Consider the following 22,481-nt stretch of genomic DNA (forward strand, 5'->3'; position numbering starts at 1 on the left):
AACTGCAGCAAGCAATCTGATCCTTGGCCCAGGAACTCCATATGCCGAAGGATGGCCAAAAAACGGGGGGAAAAAAAGGAATAACCATAACTAATAGTTGTTGAATCCCTACTAGGTACCAGGAACTTTACAATACCATTTTCTTCTTTAATTAACCCAAACTTCCTTCCCCATGCTGGAATCTGAAGTTCACAGCAATAGTAGTAACTTAATTTTCATTTGTAGTTGCTTCTGTGAATATTTCTAGAAGTTGTTAGTCTGTGTCTTGAATATTGCCCAATAAGCCTATTTGTTCCCAACATCGCTATGGGCCCACTGAGCAGGAGGGTCTCCAGTGGGTTCTGCCCCCTGGTAGGTACAATTGCTGATACACTGAGGTCCCCCACCCAGTGCTGCCACAGCTTCAGCAGCCCCTGAAAACCACCATGGGGGAACCCTCAAAGTGCCAGAACGGCTGCCAGTTTTTGATGGAGTGAAGACCACACCTCCTTTATGTGATGGAGCCTGTTAGAAAGCCCCTAGGCAATTATATCTATGACTAAACATTCTACTGAGTTCTTTATATAAGATTATTCTTGCAATGTTTTATTCCAGATCCTTTTCTCTTTTGAACTAAGGCCTGTGTGTACAGGCTGGATGGGAGACAGGCTTGCACAATACAGCAACCGAGTTCTATAGTTCATTGTTTGGCTGTTATCCTGGGAGCGAATCACCCGTGGTATGACTCTTCAACCCCAGGTGAGTGAACATTGTTGGGCAAATCCCATCAATCATCTGACACGCCTACCCACATCCAAACTCCAACAAGGTCACAGCTCAGCCTTACTGGCTTGAATAGGAATTAAATTTATCTTATAAATAAGAATAATGAACATCAGCAGATGTAGGTGATCTTTCCAAGTTCACATTCTTAACCAACAGCTAAGACAAGATTCAAATCCAGCTTCAGGTTTTGTTGGGTTTGGCTTTTTTGTTTAAGAATATCACACTGCCTCCTGAAACTCAAAGAAGCTCTTCTTCCCCTCAAGATACACAATTCTGTTCTTTACATGCTTGCCTTACCTTTCTAGCTACCTAAAGAAGCACCATTAAACAAAATTGGCAATTCCTCTGTTCATAAGGAATTTACAATTCAGGAGACTGATCACTGTCTTTTTCCTTCTTTCCCAACTATTATTTTAACCCATATAAGGGCAAGGAAGTAATCCTTCAGCTGCCGGCGGGAGGGGAGTGGGAGGAGTGTGTTGCAGAACAGCAGTATCTGGCTTCTCTACAGAAAAACAGAGTTCCTTTTTCGGGATGGACTTATTAGCCCAACTAGCCACTCTTTGGCAGCCTAGGCTTATTTCCTTCCGTGTGTTGCAGGTAAGGAAAAACAAACAAAGCAATTTCCAAAGCACAGGGAACTTTATTACAGCTGAGACACATTATTACTGTCTCCAGCACGTACTTCCTTTGGTACATAAACAGCCACCTGCACAGAGGAAGTTATCCAAGAGTCACTAGGAAATTGAACAGAATTCCAACCACCCCTGCAAGTATCTAACAATCACCTACCCCAGCCTTTCCTGAGCACCTAAGAAGACTGCACAGAATGAGCTCAGAGAGAGGGGAAGGCATTGCTCAAAGATTAAATAGTTTCTTTTGAAATGGGGGAGGGGAAGACTCCAGGAACCAGGGCTAATGAGGACAAGAAACAAGCCTGTCAGCCGAAAGCACCCAGGCTCTGTGCTAGATGTAGTTTGGCAGCGCTAGGGTACAATAGTGATTCAGGTGTCAGTTGGGTCACCCGACTTTGTGAGCTAGATAAGTTGACTTTGAATTTCACTGCATCCTTGTAGAAACTCCACAAACACTTCCCAATATTTCATCACACCCTGAAATCTTAAACTACCACAATTGTCTCTGACTTCAGACTCCTGCTTCTGAGAAACATCCAGCCACCCTGTTCCTGTTTTCACCGTATCAATCTAGACACAAGTCTGAGTACCTTTCCACAGTTCCCACGAGCGAGGCAGGTGGTATATGGCACAAACGTGACTGAAGGTTTGGGAAGAGTTACCCAGTTTTATGTTTTAAATTCCCACCAGAATACAGTTACGAAGGCAGAATTGTGCTCATTGAGTAACTCCAGTCCTAAGAACGATTAGAGGGCATTCAATAAGTATCTGTTGTATAGATCCAGTGTTGCCATGAGCTGTGGTGTAGATCGCAGATGCAGCTCGGATCCCACGTTGCTGTGGCTCTGGCACAGGCCGCCGGCTATAGCTCTGATTCGACCCTTAGCCTGGGACCCTCCATATGCCGCGGGAGCAGCCCTAGAACAGGCGAAAAGACAACAACAACAAAAAACCTCACTTTGCATCTTCACTGAGATAAAGGGACAGAGGAAGCCTAGGACTGCTGCAGAGTGTAGAGATGCCCTGTGTTCTGACTGGCGTGAAGGTGAGCAAGAGCTCTTAATGGGAAACATGCAAAAGGGACTCAAAGTGTTGCCAGAAAAAGAGTGGCACATGCAGGTGACTTGTTCAGCTGCCCCTTCCCTTATGGAGTAACTTCCTTTTTTTTCCCTCCTATCTTTAGGGTGTTCTATTGAAGAGTGTATCCCATAAATCTGCCAACTCAATGTTCCCTTATTTGCTTTTGACCGTTGAAACTTTCCCAGCAGAACCTGCCTCCCTTTAATTACAATCTACATGCTAGTAGTTTTACAACGTGAAGAAGCACATAATTGTTGCTTTAAAGGATCTAGGAAGGAATGTTATTTTATTCCTACCCCCTTTGAAAATCTTTTCCTGGTTACATGGTATAATCAGAGGAGTCCCAAAATTTCATATCTGAATTAAAAGCACTTGGCCCACTCACTATTTCATCCATCCCTTGATGTGGCTTTTTTTGTTTTTTGTTTTTTTTTCATATTTGCAATTTGCAGACCCAACCAAAACCAAAACCAAAACCAAAACAAAAAAAACAGTTTTTCTACTCTTTCTCCTCCCACAGGAAGTGAGAATAGCAGCATATTAACAGTTGGTCAACCAGGTTTGCATCCACACTTGGCCATCAAATGGGAAACCCGTAAAATTGTTACCTGTAGCAAAGGTTGATCACCCTTGTGCTGGCCATGTGCCTCTCTGCAGTCTGGTGCTCCATGCTTCCTGACATCCACTAAAAGTCTCCAGGGGACACCTACTTCTGACCACTGTCAATCACTCATCACCACCTAGTCCACCCCAGACAGGAACCCCCCTGCCTTTCTTCTGAATCAAAGCTGAATACCATGAAGTCTGAGTATACACCACCCTCCCTCCAGGAGACACTAGGATTGAACCTACCTTATTCCATATCAATCATCCCCTCAAACATGGGTGTCACAAGGTCACATCACTTGGTTTCACATCTTCTCTAGTACTTTTTCATCCCCATACTGATATGCCCTGCTCAACAAACACCTCTATGTCCTTTATCTCTTCATTGGCTATTTCCTACACCTCCTGGCTAGGTTGGGAGTAGGAGGGGTGATGTGTTAGGGATGGGACATACAGAGGTGCAAAGGCTCTAGTAATATTTTATTATTTTATTTTTGCTTTTTAGGGCTGTATCTGCAGCATATGGAAGTTCTCAGGCTAGGGGTCAAATCAGAGCTACAGATGCTGGTCTTTGCCACAGCCACAGCAATGTGGGATCTGAGCTGTGTCTGAGACCTACACCATAGCTCACGGCAACTCTGGATCCAAGACCCACTGAACGAGGCCAGGGATCTAACCTGTGTCCTCATGGATACTAGTCAGATTTGTTTCCGCTGCACCACAATGGGAACTCCTCTAGCAATACTTTATATCTTAGGTTAATGTATGTACATGAGTGTTCATTTTATTATTATTTTAATTTGAATATATTCCATGCAGATACGTATGTCTGTAACGAATGTTAACGAATTCGACTAGGAACCATGAGGTTTCGGGTTTGATCCCTGGCCTTTCTCAGTGGGTTAAGGATCTGGCATTGCCGTGAGCTGTGGTGTGGGTTGCAGACTCAGCTCTCATCCCGCGTTGCTGTGGCTCTGGCGTAGGCTGGTGGCTACAGCTCCGATTTGACCCCTAGCCTGGGAACTTTCATATGCCACTGGAACGGCCCAAGGAATGGCAAAAAGACAAAAAAAAAAAAAAAATCCCTTCTCACTCATCACAGTAACTTTTCAAGTACCTCCCTTCTCTCCAGCTCTCCATTCATTTTCAGCCGATGATTCACCTCCTTCAGAAAATAAATGTAAACAATCATACAGAAGCAATCCCATCTTCTAGCCCACAAGTCTAGAAATACACATACATATATAAGATCAAGCAGAGCCCTGCAGAACCTTCCCAGCTGTAGACCCTTCTGTGTCCCACCCCATTCTGCCTTTATTTTTATTTATTTATTACTATTATTATTATTTTGCTTTTTAGAGCTGAACCCACAGCATATGGAAGTTCCAAGGCTATGGGTCAAATCAGAGCTGCAGCTGCTGGCCTACGCCACAGCCACAGCAGCGCCAGATCCGAGCTACATCTGCAAGCTACCCCACAGCTCATGGCAATGCTGGATCCACTGAGTGGGGCCAGGGGTCAAACCTGCATCCTTATGGATACTAATCAGGTTCAGTACTGCTGAGGCACAAAAGGAACTCCCCAATCCTGCCTTTAGAAAGAAAAGATCCTTAGTTTCCCTGGCCTCTTGAGTTTCAGAAAACAGATTCAAGCAATTAATCATTTAAGAAGGGGCAAAAAGGGAACTAAGAAAAGGCAGTCCAGCAGGGAAATAGATAACAACTTAAGTAGTAAGTAAAACTGAAGGGTGGGGTCACAATGTCCTAGTTCTCTGTGAGAAAAACAGATAACAATGTCTGACACACATTCTTAAGTTATTTCTTACAGAAACCAGACCCCTACTAGATGGAAACTGCTGACCCTAAACACATAGAGCCTAGACTGGTTGGAGCTAGAAAATTAATGATCGGAATTTCTTAAACACCACCCTGTCACCTCACTGTCTACCCATCAGAAAAGTGTCCATGAGCTGATCACACACCCTGTGACCCTCACCCTTAAAAACCTTTAAAAACCTTTCTCTGAAAGCTGTTGGGGAGTTTGAGTCTTTTCAGCATTAGCTGCCTGTTCTGCTTGTTTGTTGCTCTGCAATAAACACTGTACTTTGCTTTACCACAACCCACTGACAGTGGATTGGCTTTGCTCCACATCTGGGCAAGAGGGCCTGAGTTCTGTTCAGTAACATATACAGTCATCCCACAACACTTTCTTTTATAAAGAGTTATTCTTCTTTGCTCCATGTTTGGAATCCCATGGTCTCTCATCTTCTTGGAGCCATCTTCAGTGATGTCTTCTCGCTCATATATGCCACCTCCTCCTCTCCACCACCTCCTTCTTTTCAGCATGTCACTAACTCAACTAACTTTCCCTCTTAAAAATTCTCTCCTAACCTCCCCGCCACCTTCTGATTATCACTGTTTCTCTCCTCTGCTTTTAATTCTGGTTGTTTTCAATCACCAAGTGGATTTATAGAATCAGCCAATTTTTTAAGTTTTGGTCCACTCTAAAATGAGGAGAATCACAAATATTGTATCATTCAGTTTTACTAATCTCTTCTATTGATGTTTGGTTCATTGAGTACCCAAAATGCCTTTCTCCTTTGGAGTGAACAGAAGAAGCAGCTGGGCTAAGTCAAGGGAGTGTTACACCAGGCAATTCCTGTCTTGTCTCAAGAGTTCTGGAGGCATCCTTCCCAAAATCACCCATAGGATTTCTTCCAGAGTTGCTGTTGTGGCTCAGCAGGTTAAGAACCCAACTAATTTCCATGAGGATGGAAGTTCAATCCATGGCCTCACTCAGTGGGTTAAGGATCCAGCATTGCTGTGGCTGTGGTGGAGCTGGCAGCTGCAGCTCCAATCTAATCCCCCCTTGCCCAGGAACTTCCATATGCCATAGATGCAGCTCTTAAAAAAAAAAAAAAAAAAAAGGAGAATCTCTTCCACATCATGATCTCCATCCTCCTTATAGGCCCTGCAATGGAGGATGCAACTCCCAGTGCAGAGGTATCATCAACTGTGACATAGAAAGTCACTACAGGGCCACTAAAATTAACTTGAAGAGTGGAAACAGCCTAGATTTTATAAAACACACTTTGGAGGGTCACCACCACTTTGATTGATTGAATTCATCATCTCATGTATTGTATTTGGTGGATTTTAAGCCATAAATATCTTCTGGGGAAGAGTTGTAGTGCAAGTTTCTCTTGCTGTCTTCTTTTGCTATTGATCACTTTCTTATAGTGGTTTGTTTCTTTTTTTCTCTTTATATTTTTGTGTCTATCATCGTTTTTTTTTTTTTTCTTTGTAGTTAGCTAAAGGCTTGTACAAAATATCTTGTAGCTGTATCCATTTTCTTTTAGGTTGATACCAACTTAAGTTCAGTTGCATACAAGAACTTTATACTTTTACTCTGTTATCTACACAGTGTGTGTTCTTACAGTCAGAGTGCTTCTTTTTATATTGTGTGCCCCAAAACACATTTTTATATTTTAACTTTTAGGCTTAAACATAACTTATGCACACCATTGCAGTGTTGCTTTATTCTGCATTTGTCTATTTGTCTATATATTTACCTTTACCAGTAAGATTTTTGCTTTCATATGCTTTTGTATTGCTTTTTAGTATTTTTTTCATTTCAATTTAAAGAACTCCCTTAAGCATTTCTGGAAAGCAGATCTAGTGATGATGGGCTGTCTCAGTTTTTGTTTGTCTGGGAAAGACTTTCTCTCACCTTCATTTTTAGGGGATAGTTTTGTTAGGTATAATATTCTTTATTGGAAGGGTTTTTTCTTTCAGTACTTTGAATATACCATCTCACTCTTTTCTGGCCTTCAAGAATTGTGCTGAGAAATCCACTGATAGTCTCATTAAGTGTTCCACTTCACACAATCAGTCGCTTTTCTCTTGCTGCTTTAAAAATTCTCTTTCTTCTTGACCTTTGAAAGTTTGATTATAATGTGTCTCCAGTGTAGTCTTCTCCAGGTTGATCATTTTTAGGGACTTTTGAGCTTCATTTTCTTTTCAAGATTTGGGACATTTTCAACCATTATTTCTTTAAATAATCTTTTCACCTCTTTAGCTCTCTCTTTTCCTCTGAGATTCCCATAATGCATATTTGATAGGTATACCTCATCTTTTTGTGCTTTATTGTGCTTAGCAGATATTGTATTTTTTTTTTTTTTTTTTTACAAATTGAGGTTTTGTGGCTACCCTGCATTGAGCAAGTCTGTTGGTTTCATTTTTCCAACAGTATGTGCTCATTTTATGTCTCTTTAGGGTAATTTTCACAAAATATCTAAATTTTTCATTATTATTATATTCATTTTAGTGGTCTGTGATCAATAATCTATGATGTTATTATTATAATTTTTTTCAGGCATGACCAAATTAATAAATGTTATGTGTGTTCACAACTCCTCCACCCACTAGCTGTTCCCTGTCTCTCTCCCTCTCTTCAGGCTTCCTTACTCCCTGGGATACAACAATATAGAAATTAGGCCAATTAATAATTCTACAATGGCCTGTAAGTGTTCAAGTGAAAGAAAGATTCACACATCTCTCACTTTAAATCAAAAGCTAGAGATGATTAAGCTTTGTGGGGAAGGTGTGTTGAAAGCCAAGATACACTGAAAGCTATGCTTCTTGCCCCAAACAGTTAGCTGAGTCTGAATGCAAAGGAAAAGTTCTTGAAGGAAATTAAAAGTGCTACTCTAAGGAACACACAAATGATGAGAAAGCAAAACAGCCTTGTTGCTGATATGGAGAAATTTTCAGTTGTCTGGATAAGATTGAACCAGCCATAACATTTCCTTAAGCAAACGTGTAATCCTCAGCAAGGCCCTAACTCTCTTTAATTCTGTGAAGCCTGAGCAAGGCAAGAAAGCTTCAGAAGAAAAGTTTGAAGCTAGCAGAGGTTGGTTCATGTGGTTTAAGTAAAGATGCTCTCTTCATAACAAATGTATGAGAAGCAGCAAGTAGTAATGTAGAAGCTACACCAAACTATCCAGAAAATCCAGCTAAGATCATTAATGAAGGTGACTATAATAAACAACAGATTTTCAATGAAGACAGAACAGCTTTCTATTGGAAGAAGATGTCATCTCAGACTTACATAGCTAGAGGGGAAAGTCAATGCCTGGCTTCAAACCTTCAAAGAACAAGCTGACCCTCTTGTTAGGGGATAATGCAGCTGGCAACTTTAAGATGAAGCCAATGCTCATTTACATTCCTAAAATCTAAGAGCCCTTGAGAATTATGCTAAATCTACCCTGCCTGTGCTCTATAAATGGAACAATAAAGCCTGCATGATAGCATATCTGTTTATAAATAATACATTGATTATTTTAAGCCCACTTTTGAGACCTGCTGCTCAGGAAAAAAAAATTTTTCCCCTCATTGTCAATGCAACTGGTCTTCCAAGAGCTCTGATGGAAATGTGCAGTGAGATAAATGTTGTTTTCATGCCTGCTTACACAACATCCATTCTGCAGCCCAGGGGTCAAGAAGTAACTTCTACTTTCAAGTCTTTTTTTTTTTGCCTTTTTGCTGTTTCTTGGGCCGCTCCCGCGGCATATGGAGGTTCCCAGGCTAGGGGTCAAATCGGAGCCGTAGCCACTGGCCTACACCAGAGCCACAGCAACGCAGGATCCGAGCCGCGTCTGCAACCTACACCACAGCTCACGGCAACACCGGATCATTAACCCACTGAGCAAGGGCAGGGACCGAACCCGCAACCTCATGGTTCCTAGTCGGATTCATTAACCACTGCACCACGACGGGAACTCCCCTCAAGTCTTTTTATTAAGGAAACACACTTTGTAAGGCTATAGCTGCCATAGACAGTGATTCCACTGTTGGATCTGGGCAAAGTAAATAAAAAACCTCCTGGAAACAATTTATCATTCTAGATGCCATTAAAAATTTCATGATTCTGGGAGTTCCCACTGTGGCTCAGTGGTAATGAACCCAACTAGTATCCATGAGGACATGGGTCCCATCCCTGACCTCAATTAGTAAAGATCCCAGGTTGCCATGAGCTGTGGTGTAGTGTGCAGACACTGCTCAGATGTGGCATTGCTGTGGTTATGGCATAGACTGGCAGCTGCAGCTCCAATTCGCCCCCTAACCTGGGAGCTTCCATATGCTGCAGGTAGTGCCCTAAAAAGAAAAAAAGGGAGAGAGAAAGAGAGGGAGAGAAAGTTCATGATTCATGGGAAGAGGTCCAAGTATTAACATTAATAGGAGTTTGGAGGAAGGTGATTCCAACCCTTATGGATGACTTTGAGGGGTTCAAGATTGCAGTGGAGGAAGTAACTTCAGGTGTGGTAGAAATAGCAAGAGAACTAGAATGAGGAGTGGAACCTGAAGATGTGACTGAATTGCTGCAATCTCATGAGAAAACATTAACAGATGACCAAAGAAAGTGGTTTCTTGAAATGGAATCTACACCTGGTGAAGATTAGAATTTTACATAAACAGTTTGGTTGATAAAGCGGCAGCAGGGTTTGAGAAGATTAACTCCAACCTTGAAAGAAGTTCTACTGTGAGTAAAATTCTATCAAACAGCACTGCATGCTACTGAGAAATTGTCCATGAAAGGAAGAGTCAGTCAGTGTTGCAAACTTCATTGTCTTATTTTTAGAAATTGCTGCAGCTAACTCAGCCTTCAGTAACTACCACCCGGATCAGTCAGCAGCCATCAAAATTGAGACAAGACACCCCACCAACAAAAAGATTACAACTCACTGAAAGCTCAGATGATGATTAGAATTTTTTAGCAATAAAATATTTTAAAATTAAGGCATGTACATTGTTTTGTTAGATACAATGCTATTGCACATTTAATAGACTACAGTATAGTGTAAACTAACTTTTAAATCCACCGGGAAATCAAAAATGTGTATGGCTCACTTGATTTTGAAACTTACCTCATTACAGTGGTCTGGAAACCACCCTTCAATATTTCTGAGGTCTGCCTGTAGTTCCTTGATGGTGTCATACAAATCCTGTAGGCTTTCTTCACTTTTTTTTTTTCATTCTATTTTCTTTTTGTCTCATTTGACTAGATAATTTCAAATGACCTGTCTCTGAGTTCTCAGATTCTCTACTTGATAGAGTCTGATGTTGCAGACTCTCTATTGCATTTTTTTCATTGTATTCATTGTATTCTTCAGCTCCAGACTTTCTATGGTTCTTTCTCCTGATTTATATCTCTTTATTGAATGTATTTTTTTGTTGTTGATGCATTATTTTTCTGATACCATTGAGTTGCCTCCCTGTGTTCTCTTGTAACTTGCTGAGCTTCTTTAAAACAATTATTTTGAATTATTTGTCAGGCAGTTCATAGATCTCTATTTTGAGGTGATCAGTTACTGGAAATTTATTGTGGGGTTTTTTTTGGAGGTGTCATATTTCCTTGATTTTTCATGTTTCTTGTAGGCTTGTAATACTGTCTTCACATCTGAAGGAGCAGTCACCTCTTCTAGATTTTATAGATTGGCTTCCAGGGGAATAGACTTTAACCCATGGGTGGATGTGAAGGTGCTAGCTAAGTAGGGTGCAGTGGCTCTGGCTCTGAGGGAGCACAGTGTCAAGACCTTCAAGACCTATTAGCTAAGGTCTGAACTGGCAAAGACCACAGGCATCCTTGTCACCAAGACTGCAGATGTAGTCCTTGATGGCTAAGTCTGCTGGGCTTCTCCTGCTCTCCTTTTACTCTATAGGGAAGTTCTGGCCAAGGAGATCCTTCTTGTTCTGGGGTCTGAGGTGCCGGCACGGTGGCACTGAAGCAAGGGGGTATAATGGCTCCAGCCCCAGGGCGAGGTGCTGCAGGCAGCCTTTCTCCAAGGAGGCACAGCAGCGTGGACCCCAGGCAGCTCTGTTACCTAGAGTCAGTGTTGATAAAGACTAGAAGTCCCCAGTGGCAAAGGCTGCAGGTATCCATAGCAGTGATAAGAGTTGTTGGATCCCTAACCCACTGAGCCAGGCCAGGGATCAAACCTACATCCTCACAGATACTATGTTGAGTTCTTAACCCACTGAGCTACAACAGACTCTCCGAGTTCCACATTCTTAATGCCTTATAGAAAACCCCATGGCCTGCCCTTGCCTACCCCTCTGGCATCCTTTATTGCATTGTACCAGCTTTCTTCACTCCAGCCATACTGTATCTCTTTTGGTTTCTCAAATATCCATACAGCCTCCTACCTCTGGATCTTAGCACAAGCTCTGCCCCCACCCCTTACATGCCCTCCATCACTTTCCATTCAGCTAACTCCTGTTCATCCTTTAGAGTTCAGCTCCCAAGGACATTTCCTCAGGGAAGCATCCTTGCCTTTCTGGAAAAGGTGACGTTTATCTGTCATGTGCTCCCATAGCACTCTGCACCGTTTTTCATTGTTAAGTTTAGTTATTCCTAATTATCTATTTAGTGTTTGACTTCCCCACAAGAGTGCATGTTCCATGAAGACATTAATGTATCCCTGTCACTCATGGCCATGTGCCTGGTACCTCACCAAAGCCCTGCACACAGTCAAGTTTCAATAAATACTTGCTGACAAGGTGATTGAGACACAGGTCTTTCTAGTTAAGGATTCAGTTTCAGTGGGCAGCTATAATCTAAAAAATAATCCATCATATCTGTGCTTGCCTTAAACACTCTGACCTTTATTTTCCATTTTGCAAAGCAATTGTGGTGTCTCCAATACGGCCCTCTTCCTCTTCTCTCTCTTCTCAGGGATGTGTCACCAATTGATGTTTTTTTTTATTGGGCGAGGCGCAGGTAATCTCCCCATTTATAACTCTGACCTTTCTGTGAGCAAACACACAAAGCGAACTTTGGTTTATCTCCTACTATAATGTAGCTGCTATTGCCAGCAGGCAGGCTGTATTCTCTGGTCCACGTGACCAGTGGGGTGACCAGACAGGAGCGTGGGGAAGAGTGGACAGAGGGACCCAGCTCCAGGCGGTGTGGCTGGAGCTCCCGCCTCCCTGAAAGCCCAGAGCGAAGCAAGTGAGCACGAGGAGTATGGTTCTGATGTGAGGGAGGTCATGAAGACCCCGCTGTTGGCCTTGGCTTTGTGGTCACTGCTCCTCCGACTGGGGCTAACATTCTGGCCCTCCTCCGTGAGTCAGAATTGCCACAATGGCAGCTACGAGATAAGCGTGCTGATGATGAACAACTCAGCCTTCCCGGAGTCCCTGGATAACTTGAAAGCAGTGGTGAATGAGGGAGTGAACATAGTGAGACAGCGTCTGCTTGAAGCTGGTAAGACTATGGTAACAGCATTCTTCTCCTCCCTCTTAGCACCTCTGGGGTCAGAGCATTGCTACGGGAAAACCTTGTGCTCTTTGCTTGATCACCCAACCTTCTCTGTGGGCTTGTCCCACAGCTTTTTTCTCTTTGAAGGCAATAGAGCCTCCGTGAGAAGGGTTTTGAGTCCTAATTCAATGAGTTCAATCATGGTCCACTCTGTTCTTAGAATGGCCCTGACCCAGAGAATGCCAGGTGTTCACAGCAGCTGAAATGCCCCAGATAAAACTGGATTTACTAGTCAGTATCAGGGAGGCATTGTAGTTCCTTCTGCAGCTTCTCAGAAGCAAGATTTGGTCTGGACCTGAGATTTCACAGGGTTCCCGGTCCTGAAGATGAATGAAGTAAAATTCCACACAGATGCTGCATCTTTCGCTGGGATTTTTAATCCATCTATTCACTCTTTACATCTCTAGTGGCTATTATTGTAAGATATAGTCAATCTGATGAAGTTGCCATCAAATTCAGTGTTGCAGTTCTTTATCGTATCTTGTAATTATGAATGTAAAATATAACACTAGATAAAACATATAGAATATAGGGAATGGAATCACTCCTGATAATTTCCAGACACTTAGATATTTCCAGTGTCTTTTCATATGCTTCTGAGTTCCTTGTTTTTAAGAACATAGTTAGGGTCCCTAACAGCATAGAAACAATTTTCGATAGATTTCATGATTTCATTTCATGTTGTTCTACAAGTGACTTTCCTATAGCTGCATGATCTTTATAGCATCATGTGAATTAATATCTAATACTCCTTAGAAGACACATCCTCACAAATCATCTAATAATTCCCTACTGTAGGATACTCCATGGCGTTAAATTTCTCATGATGATTTTAAAAACACTGAAATAAACATTTTTATATACATAGGTTTCTTCCCATTCTTTGAGACTGGATTGCCAGAAGTATAATTGCTGAGTCAATGGCTATTTTATACATCTTCATGGTTATGGTTTAAGGAGAGTATATCAATGTTCTCTATTTAAAATTCGTGGTAATAATAGCAATAGCTAGCATACATTATATGCGTGTAACAATGGTTTTCTGTGGAATGTGCATTTCTTCAGTCCTGTCTGAGACTGGATTCAGATATAAATGGATGGAGCTGATCTAGAGTTGTAATGGATCTAGGAGGTCATTAGATGAGATCCTCTTCTGACCTTAGGCAGTAGAATAAGGTGAAAAGAACATTTGATTTGAAGCCCGAGGCCCCAAATTGGAGTTCTTACCCCAGAGGTTTCCCTCTTTGTGAGCTATTTCCCTTGGTCTCCCTGAGCTTCATTTTCTTGTTTTTTGAGTACTTGTCAAGTGCTAAGTAAGATACATATAATCTCGAATCAGCACAGCTCTCTATAGTTAGCACTGTTGACATTCTCACCCAGCAGAGACAATAGTTTTGATGAAGTCATATGGGTTGTCTGTTTGAAATGAGAGTCAAACCCATATCTGTCTGATTTCACAGAGTGTATCCTGTCACCAGTGTAAGATCTTTAACTCACCGTGAACTAACTCCCTGCTTAAAATAAGGAGGCGGAACATTGTAGTTAGAAGCAGAGATTTGGAATCGGGCAGAGGCTGCTTCGTACTCCAGCCTTTAATCCGACTATTTACCACCAGGGACCTCAAGCAAGTTCTTTAAGTTTTCTGAGCCTCAGTTCCCTCCCCTATGAAATCACAGTAGATAGTAATGGTTTCCTCATGTGGGTATGGTGTGAATTAAAGGGGGAAATTCACCTGAAGTACCTAACTCACTGGCTGATACAGAGTGAGAACTCAGCAAATGGCAGTTGCATTCATTGTTGCCACTCTTATGGTTGCTCTTGTTGAGGATGTTGGTGTGGTTGTTGCTGTGCTATTGCTGCTGTTAGCAGAACAAGTTACTAGGCACGTCCTCTTAAGTTATCCCTCTCTGAACTCATATAACCTGCATTTGAATTTCTGCTCCATCATTTATCAAGCGGCATCGAGTGAGTTATTGATTCTAAGTTTCACTCATCTCATTTGTAAAATAGAGTCAATAATGGTGAAGTTTTGAATGGACTCAATAAGAGGAGACTGGGGCAGGGGGTGAAAGAATAAACATTGATGCCCAGATATTTGCATTTGGTGATGTGTTTTGTTGGGTGGGTGTTCATTCACAGGAAACTCAAGAAGTGCAACTTGCAAGGAAAAGATAGATTCATGGTCTAAACACCCTGGGCATTGTTATATGGGGAAAAAATTTTTTTTGTCTTTTTTTTTTTTAAGTGCCACACCCATGGCATATGGAGGTTCCCAGGCTAGCAGTCAAATCAGAGCTGCAGCTGCTGGCCTGCACCACAGCCACAGCAATGCAGAATCCGAGCTGAGTCTGTGACCTACACAACAGCTCACAGCAGCACTGGATCCTTAACCCACTGAGCAAGGCTAGAGGTTGAACCTGTGCCCTCATGGATGCTAGTCAGATTCTTTTTCCCTGAGCCATCACGGGAACTCCATATGGGGAAAATTTTAAGACAGTGTATGTAAGGGCTAACCTGAGGAAAATAGAGTTCAAGTGTGGGTAATATCCAAATGGAAGAGATCAATATTTTTTCCTGGTACTTAGGAAAGCTTTGTAGGTTTTGAAGAATACATAGGACTTTGGTGAATGACATGAAAGTAAAAAAAATTTTTTTTCAACCTTAGGAAGTCAGCGTCCACGGCTAAATACACGCAGTCCATACCCTCGTCATGCTCTTATGTGCCCAGGGGGTCTCTTCCTAGACTCCAGCACCTATTTCCAGATTCACTTTGGTCTGGTTGGTCTCATCCTGGAAGCCCTAGATAGGAGACAGAGCATCCTGAGATGACCCGATATTCTGTAGTGTTCCGCTCACTGCACCCCGCCCCCCGCCTCCCCCAGGACAGAGTGTAGGGTGTGCAAGCTTGTGGGGAGTGCAAGCTGAACAGGGCTGAAACAGCACTGGGAGAACTGCTTATTTTACAAGTTAGGCTTTGATTTCAAGTCATATCATTGTCTGAAACATGTGTGATGTTTTCTTGAGAAATCATTTGGGATCTGGGGAGACAAAAGGGAAAAAGTCTCCTCCCCCTAAACTAGAAAGCAAAGCAAAAACTGTTCACATCAGCAAAAAATCTTAAGATGCAGGGAGTTCCTGTCGTGGCGCAGTGGTTAACGAATCCGACTAGGAACCATGAGGTTGCGGGTTCGGTCCCTGCCCTTGCTCAGTGGGTTAACGATCCGGCGTTGCCGTGAGCTATGGTGTAGGTCGCAGACGCAGCTCGGATCCCGCGTTGCTGTGGCTAGACCCCTAGCCTGGGAACCTCCATATGCTGCGGGAGCGGCCCAAGAAATAGCAAAAAGACCAAAAAAAAAAAAAAAAAATCTTAAGAGGCAGGAGCTTACTATAGTTCATCCTGTGGTTTTCACACTTTTCTGTCTCAAGGCCTCCTTATATTCTTGAAAAGAATTGTGGGCTCTGAAGAGTGTTGTTTTATGTAGTTACATTTATGTGGTTATTATATGGAAAATTAAAAGCAAGAAAAGTTCCAAATATGTGCTTACTGATTCACTTAAAATAGCAGTAAAGAATTTGTTAACATAAATAAAAAAAATTTTGGCCACACCTGCAACATGTGGAAGTTCCCAGGCCAGGGATTGAATCCCCACCACAGCAGCAACCCATGCCACAGCAGTGACAATGCTGGATCCTTAACCCACTAAGCCACAAGGGAAGTCCTAAATAAAATTTCTTATTTAAAAAAAAAAAAAACCTTATATATCTCAAACCAAAAAATAAAAGTAGGTGGGAAATATGGTACTGATTAACATTTTTGCAAACCTTTAATATCAGGCTTATTAGAAAATTGTTGGGGAGGTCCCATTGTGGCTCAACAGTAACAAACCCAACTAGCATCCATGAGGACTTGGGTTCAATCCCTGGCCTCACTTAGTGGGTTAAGAATCCAGCATTGGGTGACTGCGGTGTAGGTTGCAGACTTGGTTGAGATCTGGTGTTGCTGTGGCTGTGGCATATGCCGGCAGCTGCGGCTCTAATTCAACACCTAGCCTGGGAACTTCCATATGCTGTGGGTGTGGCCCTAAAAAGACAGAAAAAGAAAGAAGGAAAGGAAATGGTTGGATTCTCATATCTGCTTCTGCAATTAAAATGTTGCCACACTACATATTATGTGGCCTCTGGAAAACTTCACTGTATGTTCATGAGAGAAGGAGAGTGGAAAAAAGCAAAGAATGTTTTGATATAGTCACAGAATAGCTTTGACCTCCTGGCCTTCTGAAAGAGCCTCAAGGGACCTCAGGGGTTTATGGCACATACTTTGAAAACTGCCGTTCTACAGCCCATCGGGTTCTAGAATCAGACTGCCCTGGGTTTAACATCCAGCTCCAGTGTTTGCCAGCTGGTCACCCTAAGCAAGTTAATCTACCTCTATGGATCTCCTTTTTCTTATTTTTAAACTGGAAAGATAAAATTTTCATTAACATCAGAGGATTCAGGAGAGGACCAAGTGAAGTAAAGCATGCAAAAACTCATAGCCCAGTGCCGAGCATACAATAAAAGAGACCATCTAGTTCTGTTCTGTCAATAAATGGAGGAACTGGGGCCCCACAGGGGAAGTCACCTGCCCGAGGTCACTCTCAATAGATGTTGGTTCCCCTTCTCCAAGGCCTTGTGCAGGATTTACACTTGGGTTTTGCTACGTCGTCATGAGCTGTCTGGAGCCTAGGACTTTTCCTTCCTTCCCTCCTTTCTTTCTCTCTCTCTTTCTTTTTCTTTCTTTCTTTTTTATTTCTTTTTTCTTTTCTTTCCTTCCTTCTTCCTTTCTTTCTTCTTTTCTTTCTTCCTTCCTTCCTCCCTTTCTTTCTCTTTCTTTCTTCCTTTCTTTCCTTCCTTCCTTCCTTTCTCTTTCTTCCTTCCTTCCTTCTTCCTTCCTTTCTTCTTTCCTTTCTTTCTTTTTCTTTCTTTCTTTCTTTCTTTCTTTCTTTCTTTCTTTCTTTCTTTCTTTCTTTCTCTTTCTTTCTTTCTTTCTTTCCTTCTTTCCCTTCCTTCTTTCCCTTCTCGCTTCCTTTTCCTTCCTTCCTTCCTTCCCTCCCTCCCTCCCTCCTTTCTTCCTTTCTCTTTTTCTTTCTTTCTTCTCTTTCTTTCTCTCTTGTTTCTTCTTTCTCTTTCTTTCTTTCTTTCCTTTCTTTCCTTCTTCTTCCTTTTTCCTCCTCCTTCCTCCTTCCTTCCCCCCTCCTCCCTCCTTTCTCTTTCTTTTTTTCTTTCTTTTTCTTTCTTTCTTTCTTCTTTCTTCTTTCTTTGCCTTCTTCCGTTCTTTCATTCCTTTTCTTTTCTTCTTTCTCTTTCTTTCTCCTTGTCTTCTTTCTCTTTTCCTTTCATTTCTTCCTTTCTTTCTTTCTTTCTTTCTTTCTTCTTTCTTCTTTCTTTCTTTCTTTCTTTTCTTCTTTTCCTTTCTTTTTCTTTCTTTCTTTCTTCCTTTCTTTTTTCTTTTCTTCTTTCTTCCTTTCTTCCTTCTTCTTTTCCTTCTCTTCTCTTCTCTTCCTTCTCCTTCCTTCTTCCTCCTTTCTTTCTTTTCCTTTCTTCCCTTTCTTTCCTTTCTTCCTTTCTTTCTTTCTTGCTTTCTTGCTTTCTTTCCTCTTTGCCACCCCACGGCATATGGAGTTCCCAGGTCAGGGATCAGATCCAAGCCGCAATTGTGACCTATGCCACAGCTGCAGCAACGCCAGATTCTTAACCCACTGAGCCATCCTGAGGATTGAATCTGCGTCCCAGTGCTCCAAGATGCTGCCGATCCTGTTGCACCATAGTGGGAACTCCTAGCCTAGGAGTTTTAAGCTTATCATCCTCAGTGTTCTTCCCAACAGCAGGAGAGAGCAGAGACCCCATAGGGACAGGAGGTTGAGGGGAGGATAGCTTACACATTAACAGCTGGAAACGTGCCCATCTTCCCAGAGCCCTGTGTGTTGATCACATGACTGTGCACTGGTCTCCACTTCACTTCTCACTTTGCTGCCCTTCTCCAGACCTACTGGCTGCTCTTCCCCACATGCACATCCCGTTGCCCCAGGCCCACCACAGCCTCATACTCTTCTCCTGACTTTGTATACTCTGTATTCATCTTAGAATTATGAGAGTTAAATAAGATAAAGGGTGGCACATGGCTACCATCAATTAAGTACGAGACCTGCTATTAAACCTATCACTTCTTCCATTAATTTTCTCTAACTGGTCTTATTACATTGACTTCTCCTATTTAGCTAGTCCTACCAAAAGTCCTACGTACTTTCATCTCTTATTTGGATCTTTTACTGAATGAACTATCAGACTAAGTGTTCTTGTATTCATCAAAGAAAGCAAGAGATGAAAGTGCTCCCTTGTTGGCAGACATCTCTGAGGAGGCTGTAAAAGTGCAAAAACGCTTCCATTCTCTGAAATAGCAGTAATCCCTCCTGAAAAACATTCTTACTTGGATGTAACAACAACTTCTGTTGTTGACATGCTTTACTCTTTTAAAGGTATTAAAAATTATTCCATTTGACAGACCTGGTTTTAATTGCATTTTACTTGTAAGTGAACTAAACTAGAGAAATTAAAATGGTTTGTGGCAAGGACACATAGAAAGTCACTTGTGCTGCCAGACTAGCAGCTGCTTCCAGACTTCCTGCATAAGGGCTTGGCAGAATTAAGGGCATCACTGTTTTGGAATCAGACATTTATCCTCAATATTCCTTTTTGGGGAGGAGACTAAAATGTGAGAGACAGAGCTTGATCAAATGGTTCTGCCCTCTTTATTCCTTTCAAAAATACCCAGGGATATGGCCATAGATGCTTTTTCCTTCATATGAAGGTGATCCATTATCCAAAAGTCCTAGCCTAGAATAGGCACACTTTGCCTTGGCTTTGGGGACAGACCCCACAGGTGTGTTTTTGGTTTTGGTTTTGGTTTTGGTTTTTTTGCCAATTTCTTGGGCCACTCCTGCGGCATATGGAGGTTCCCAGGCTAGGGGTCGAATTGGGGCTGTAGCCACCGGCCTACACCACAGCACAGCAACGTGGGATCCGAGCCACGTCTGCAACCTACACCACAGCTCACGGCAACGCCAGATCCTTAACCCACTGAGTAAGGCCAGGGATCGAACCCACAACCTCATGGTTCCTAGTCAGATTCATTAACCACTGAGCCAAGACGGGAACTCCCCAGACCCCACAGGTGTTGATGTGCACCTTGGCGGCAAACAAAACCAGCACCTTGGAAACTTGAAAGGACAGATATCCTAATGTCTATGTCTTTGCTTTCCTAATGTTCCCCAGACCCATATAGGGAACTTGCTGAATCTAGAGTGGTGAAACGAGGATGAAGAGGACTGTGCACATAATAAAAATGTTCTAAGGAGTTCCCGTTGTGGCTCAGCAGTGTCTGTGAGGATGCAGGTTCAATCCCAGGCCTCAATCAGTAGGTTAAGGATCTGGCATTGCCTAAAGCTGCGACCTAAAGCACAGGTTGCAGATGCAGCTCAGATCCAGCATTGCTGTGGCTGAGGCATAGGTCTACAGCTGTAGATCCTATTCAACCCTAAGCCTGGGAACTTCCATATGCTGCAGGTGCAGCCATAAAAAGATTAAAAAATAAAAATTAAAATAAAATTTTAAAAGAGAGTCCCTGTTGCGGTTCAGCAGGTTAAGGATCCAACCATTGTCTCTGTGAGGATGTGGGTTTGATCCCTGGCCTCGCTCAGTGGGTTGAGGATCCAGCAATGCCTGTGGCATAGGGTCACAACTACAGCTCCAATTCGACCGCTAGTCTGGGACCTTCCATGTGCCACAAGTGTGACTATAAAAAAAATAAAAAATAAAAAAACTGGACTGTGGGATGGTTGCACAAATAGATGTATATAATTAAAAATCATTGAATTATATATTTCGAATAGGTGGGTTTTTTTTTTTTTTTTTTGGCCACACCCTTACCATGTGAAAATTCCTGGGCCGGGGATCAAACCTGGTATCACAACACCAGATACTTAACTGCTGGGTCAACCAGGTGATTTTTATGGTGGGTAAATTATACATACGTCAATAAAACTGTTGAGGGAGAGACAGAGAGATAGAGCCAGACATAGGAAGGAAGTGACAGGGAGTTATAATAAGAACTCAGAACTCAACTAGTCCTAGGCCTGAAAGTAGATGTCCATTTTTTTCTCCCAGGATCAATTGGAAAAACATAAGTCTCATGACTGCTATAAACTTGCTGAAAAATAACGCTCGTCTTCTCTTTTCCCTCATTCTGGATAACAGGCCTAACGGTGACTGTGAATGCCACCTTCGTCTATTCGGAAGGTGTGATTTATAAGTCCAGTGACTGTCGGAGTAGCACCTGTGAAGGTCTCGACCTCCTCAGGACAATTTCAGTGAGTACCCAGCTCTGCAGACAAGCTCAGTGCCTCTTGGCACGGAGGGACCACAGCGTGAAGCCTGAGCACCTTCCCATAAGCATCTCTCACGTCCCTTCCAGCTGTGCAGCTGAGTGACTTGGAGACAGGGTGCTCTGACTGCATCCTCTTATATTTCCCAAGAGATCAGGGTTCTCCAGGAATCCAGGAAAGTGGACAGACACTTAGCTAGGTAATATCTGTACACTTTCAGTGGTGTGGAGGGAGCCCTTTATTTTTTTGCTTTTTAGGGCCACACTCATGGCATATGGAGGTTCCCAGGCCCAATCAGAGCTACAGCTACCAGCCTACGCCACAGCCACAGCAACGCAGGATCCGAGCCGTGTTGTGACCTACACCACAGCTCATGGCAAAGCCAGATCCTTAACCCACTGAGCGAGGCTGGGGCTCGAACCTGCAACCTCCTGGTTACTAGTCGGATTTGTTTACATTGAGCCACAACAGGAACTCCAACCCTTTTGTTTTTAATTGTTTTTAAGACTTAAAAAAATTTGAAATGTTGCTATTAACTGGTTTGTCTTTGTATCCATCAAGAAATGCCTGGGGTGCTCTATTAAAACAATATATTCCTGGAGTTCCTGTTGTGGCTCAGTGGGTTAAGAACCCGACATAGTGTCCTTAAGGATGTGGTTTCCATCCCTGGCCTCACTCAGTGAGTTAAGGATCTGGAGTTGCTGTGGCTGAGGTGTAGGTCTCAGCTGCGGTTCTGATTCAACCCCTAGCCTGGGAACTTCCATTTGCTGCAGGTGCAGCCACACACACACACACACACACACAGAAGAAGAAGAAGAAAAGAAAAGAAAGAGAGAGAGACATATGGTAATTAGGAATAATATATAATATATATATTATATATATTATAATATATATATATTCCAAAGCCCGACTCCAGAGATCTATTATAAGTCATCACCGTATGTATATGGTCCCAGGTTTATTGCTTAAGGGCTGAATCTGAAACCTAACTCTAAAGCAGTAACTGTGATGTCAAAGGGTAGAAATGGGGAAAGAGAGAGATTCTTGCCTAGTCCCTCCTCCCAACCCCAACCCCAACCCCAACCAGAACTTTAGGGAGCTAAAGAGTGTCCCAAGCTCTCTATGGGCAAGTAGTGTCCAGGATGCCCCTTTATACAGACACCTCAGGAAAGGCTCTCCAGGAAGCAGGTTCCTGGGCACAGAGCCCTGGTTCTAAAGCTCTAAGCAATAACATCACATGGACCAGATTGGCCGCACTCATATCAGCAAGCGTCATTCTCGTTGGTGGGAGGGGGAGGTGTGAGCAAGGGGAGTTGAATAAACTTCACTTTATAATTCTGAGAGGGCAAGCCTCCTCCCTGTATCTCTGCAGAGGGAGGTCTAACCTGGTTCGTTGGATGGGATGTTCCTAGTCAGGTTCCCCTTGAGAAAGAGTGGTAACAAACCCAACTAGTATCCTTGGCCTTGCTTAGTGGGTTAAGGATCCAGTGTTGCTACAAGCTACAGTGTAGGTCACAGATGCGGCTTGAATCTGGCATTGCTGTAGCTGTGGTGTAGGCTGGCAGCTACAGCTCCAATTGGACCCCTAGCCTGGAACTTCCACATGCCGTGGGTGCAGCCCTAAAAAGACCAAAACAAAAACAACAAAAAAAAA

General features: G+C 42.7%; 1 protein-coding gene across 1 annotated transcript in view; it reads left to right on the forward strand.

The window, feature by feature from the left end:
• The first annotated feature begins 306 nt into the window (after positions 1-306).
• GUCY2C (guanylate cyclase 2C) overlaps positions 307-22,481 on the forward strand; it is a 93,784-nt gene continuing 71,609 nt past the window's right edge. The window contains exons 1-3 of the mRNA XM_047785758.1: positions 307-351; positions 618-738; positions 20,697-20,809. Coding sequence (XP_047641714.1) covers positions 307-351; positions 618-738; positions 20,697-20,809 — 279 coding nt within the window. The remainder of the gene's footprint in view (positions 352-617; positions 739-20,696; positions 20,810-22,481) is intronic.

This window comes from Phacochoerus africanus, chromosome 7 (genome assembly GCF_016906955.1).
Source record: "Phacochoerus africanus isolate WHEZ1 chromosome 7, ROS_Pafr_v1, whole genome shotgun sequence".
Taxonomy (NCBI): domain Eukaryota; kingdom Metazoa; phylum Chordata; class Mammalia; order Artiodactyla; family Suidae; genus Phacochoerus; species Phacochoerus africanus.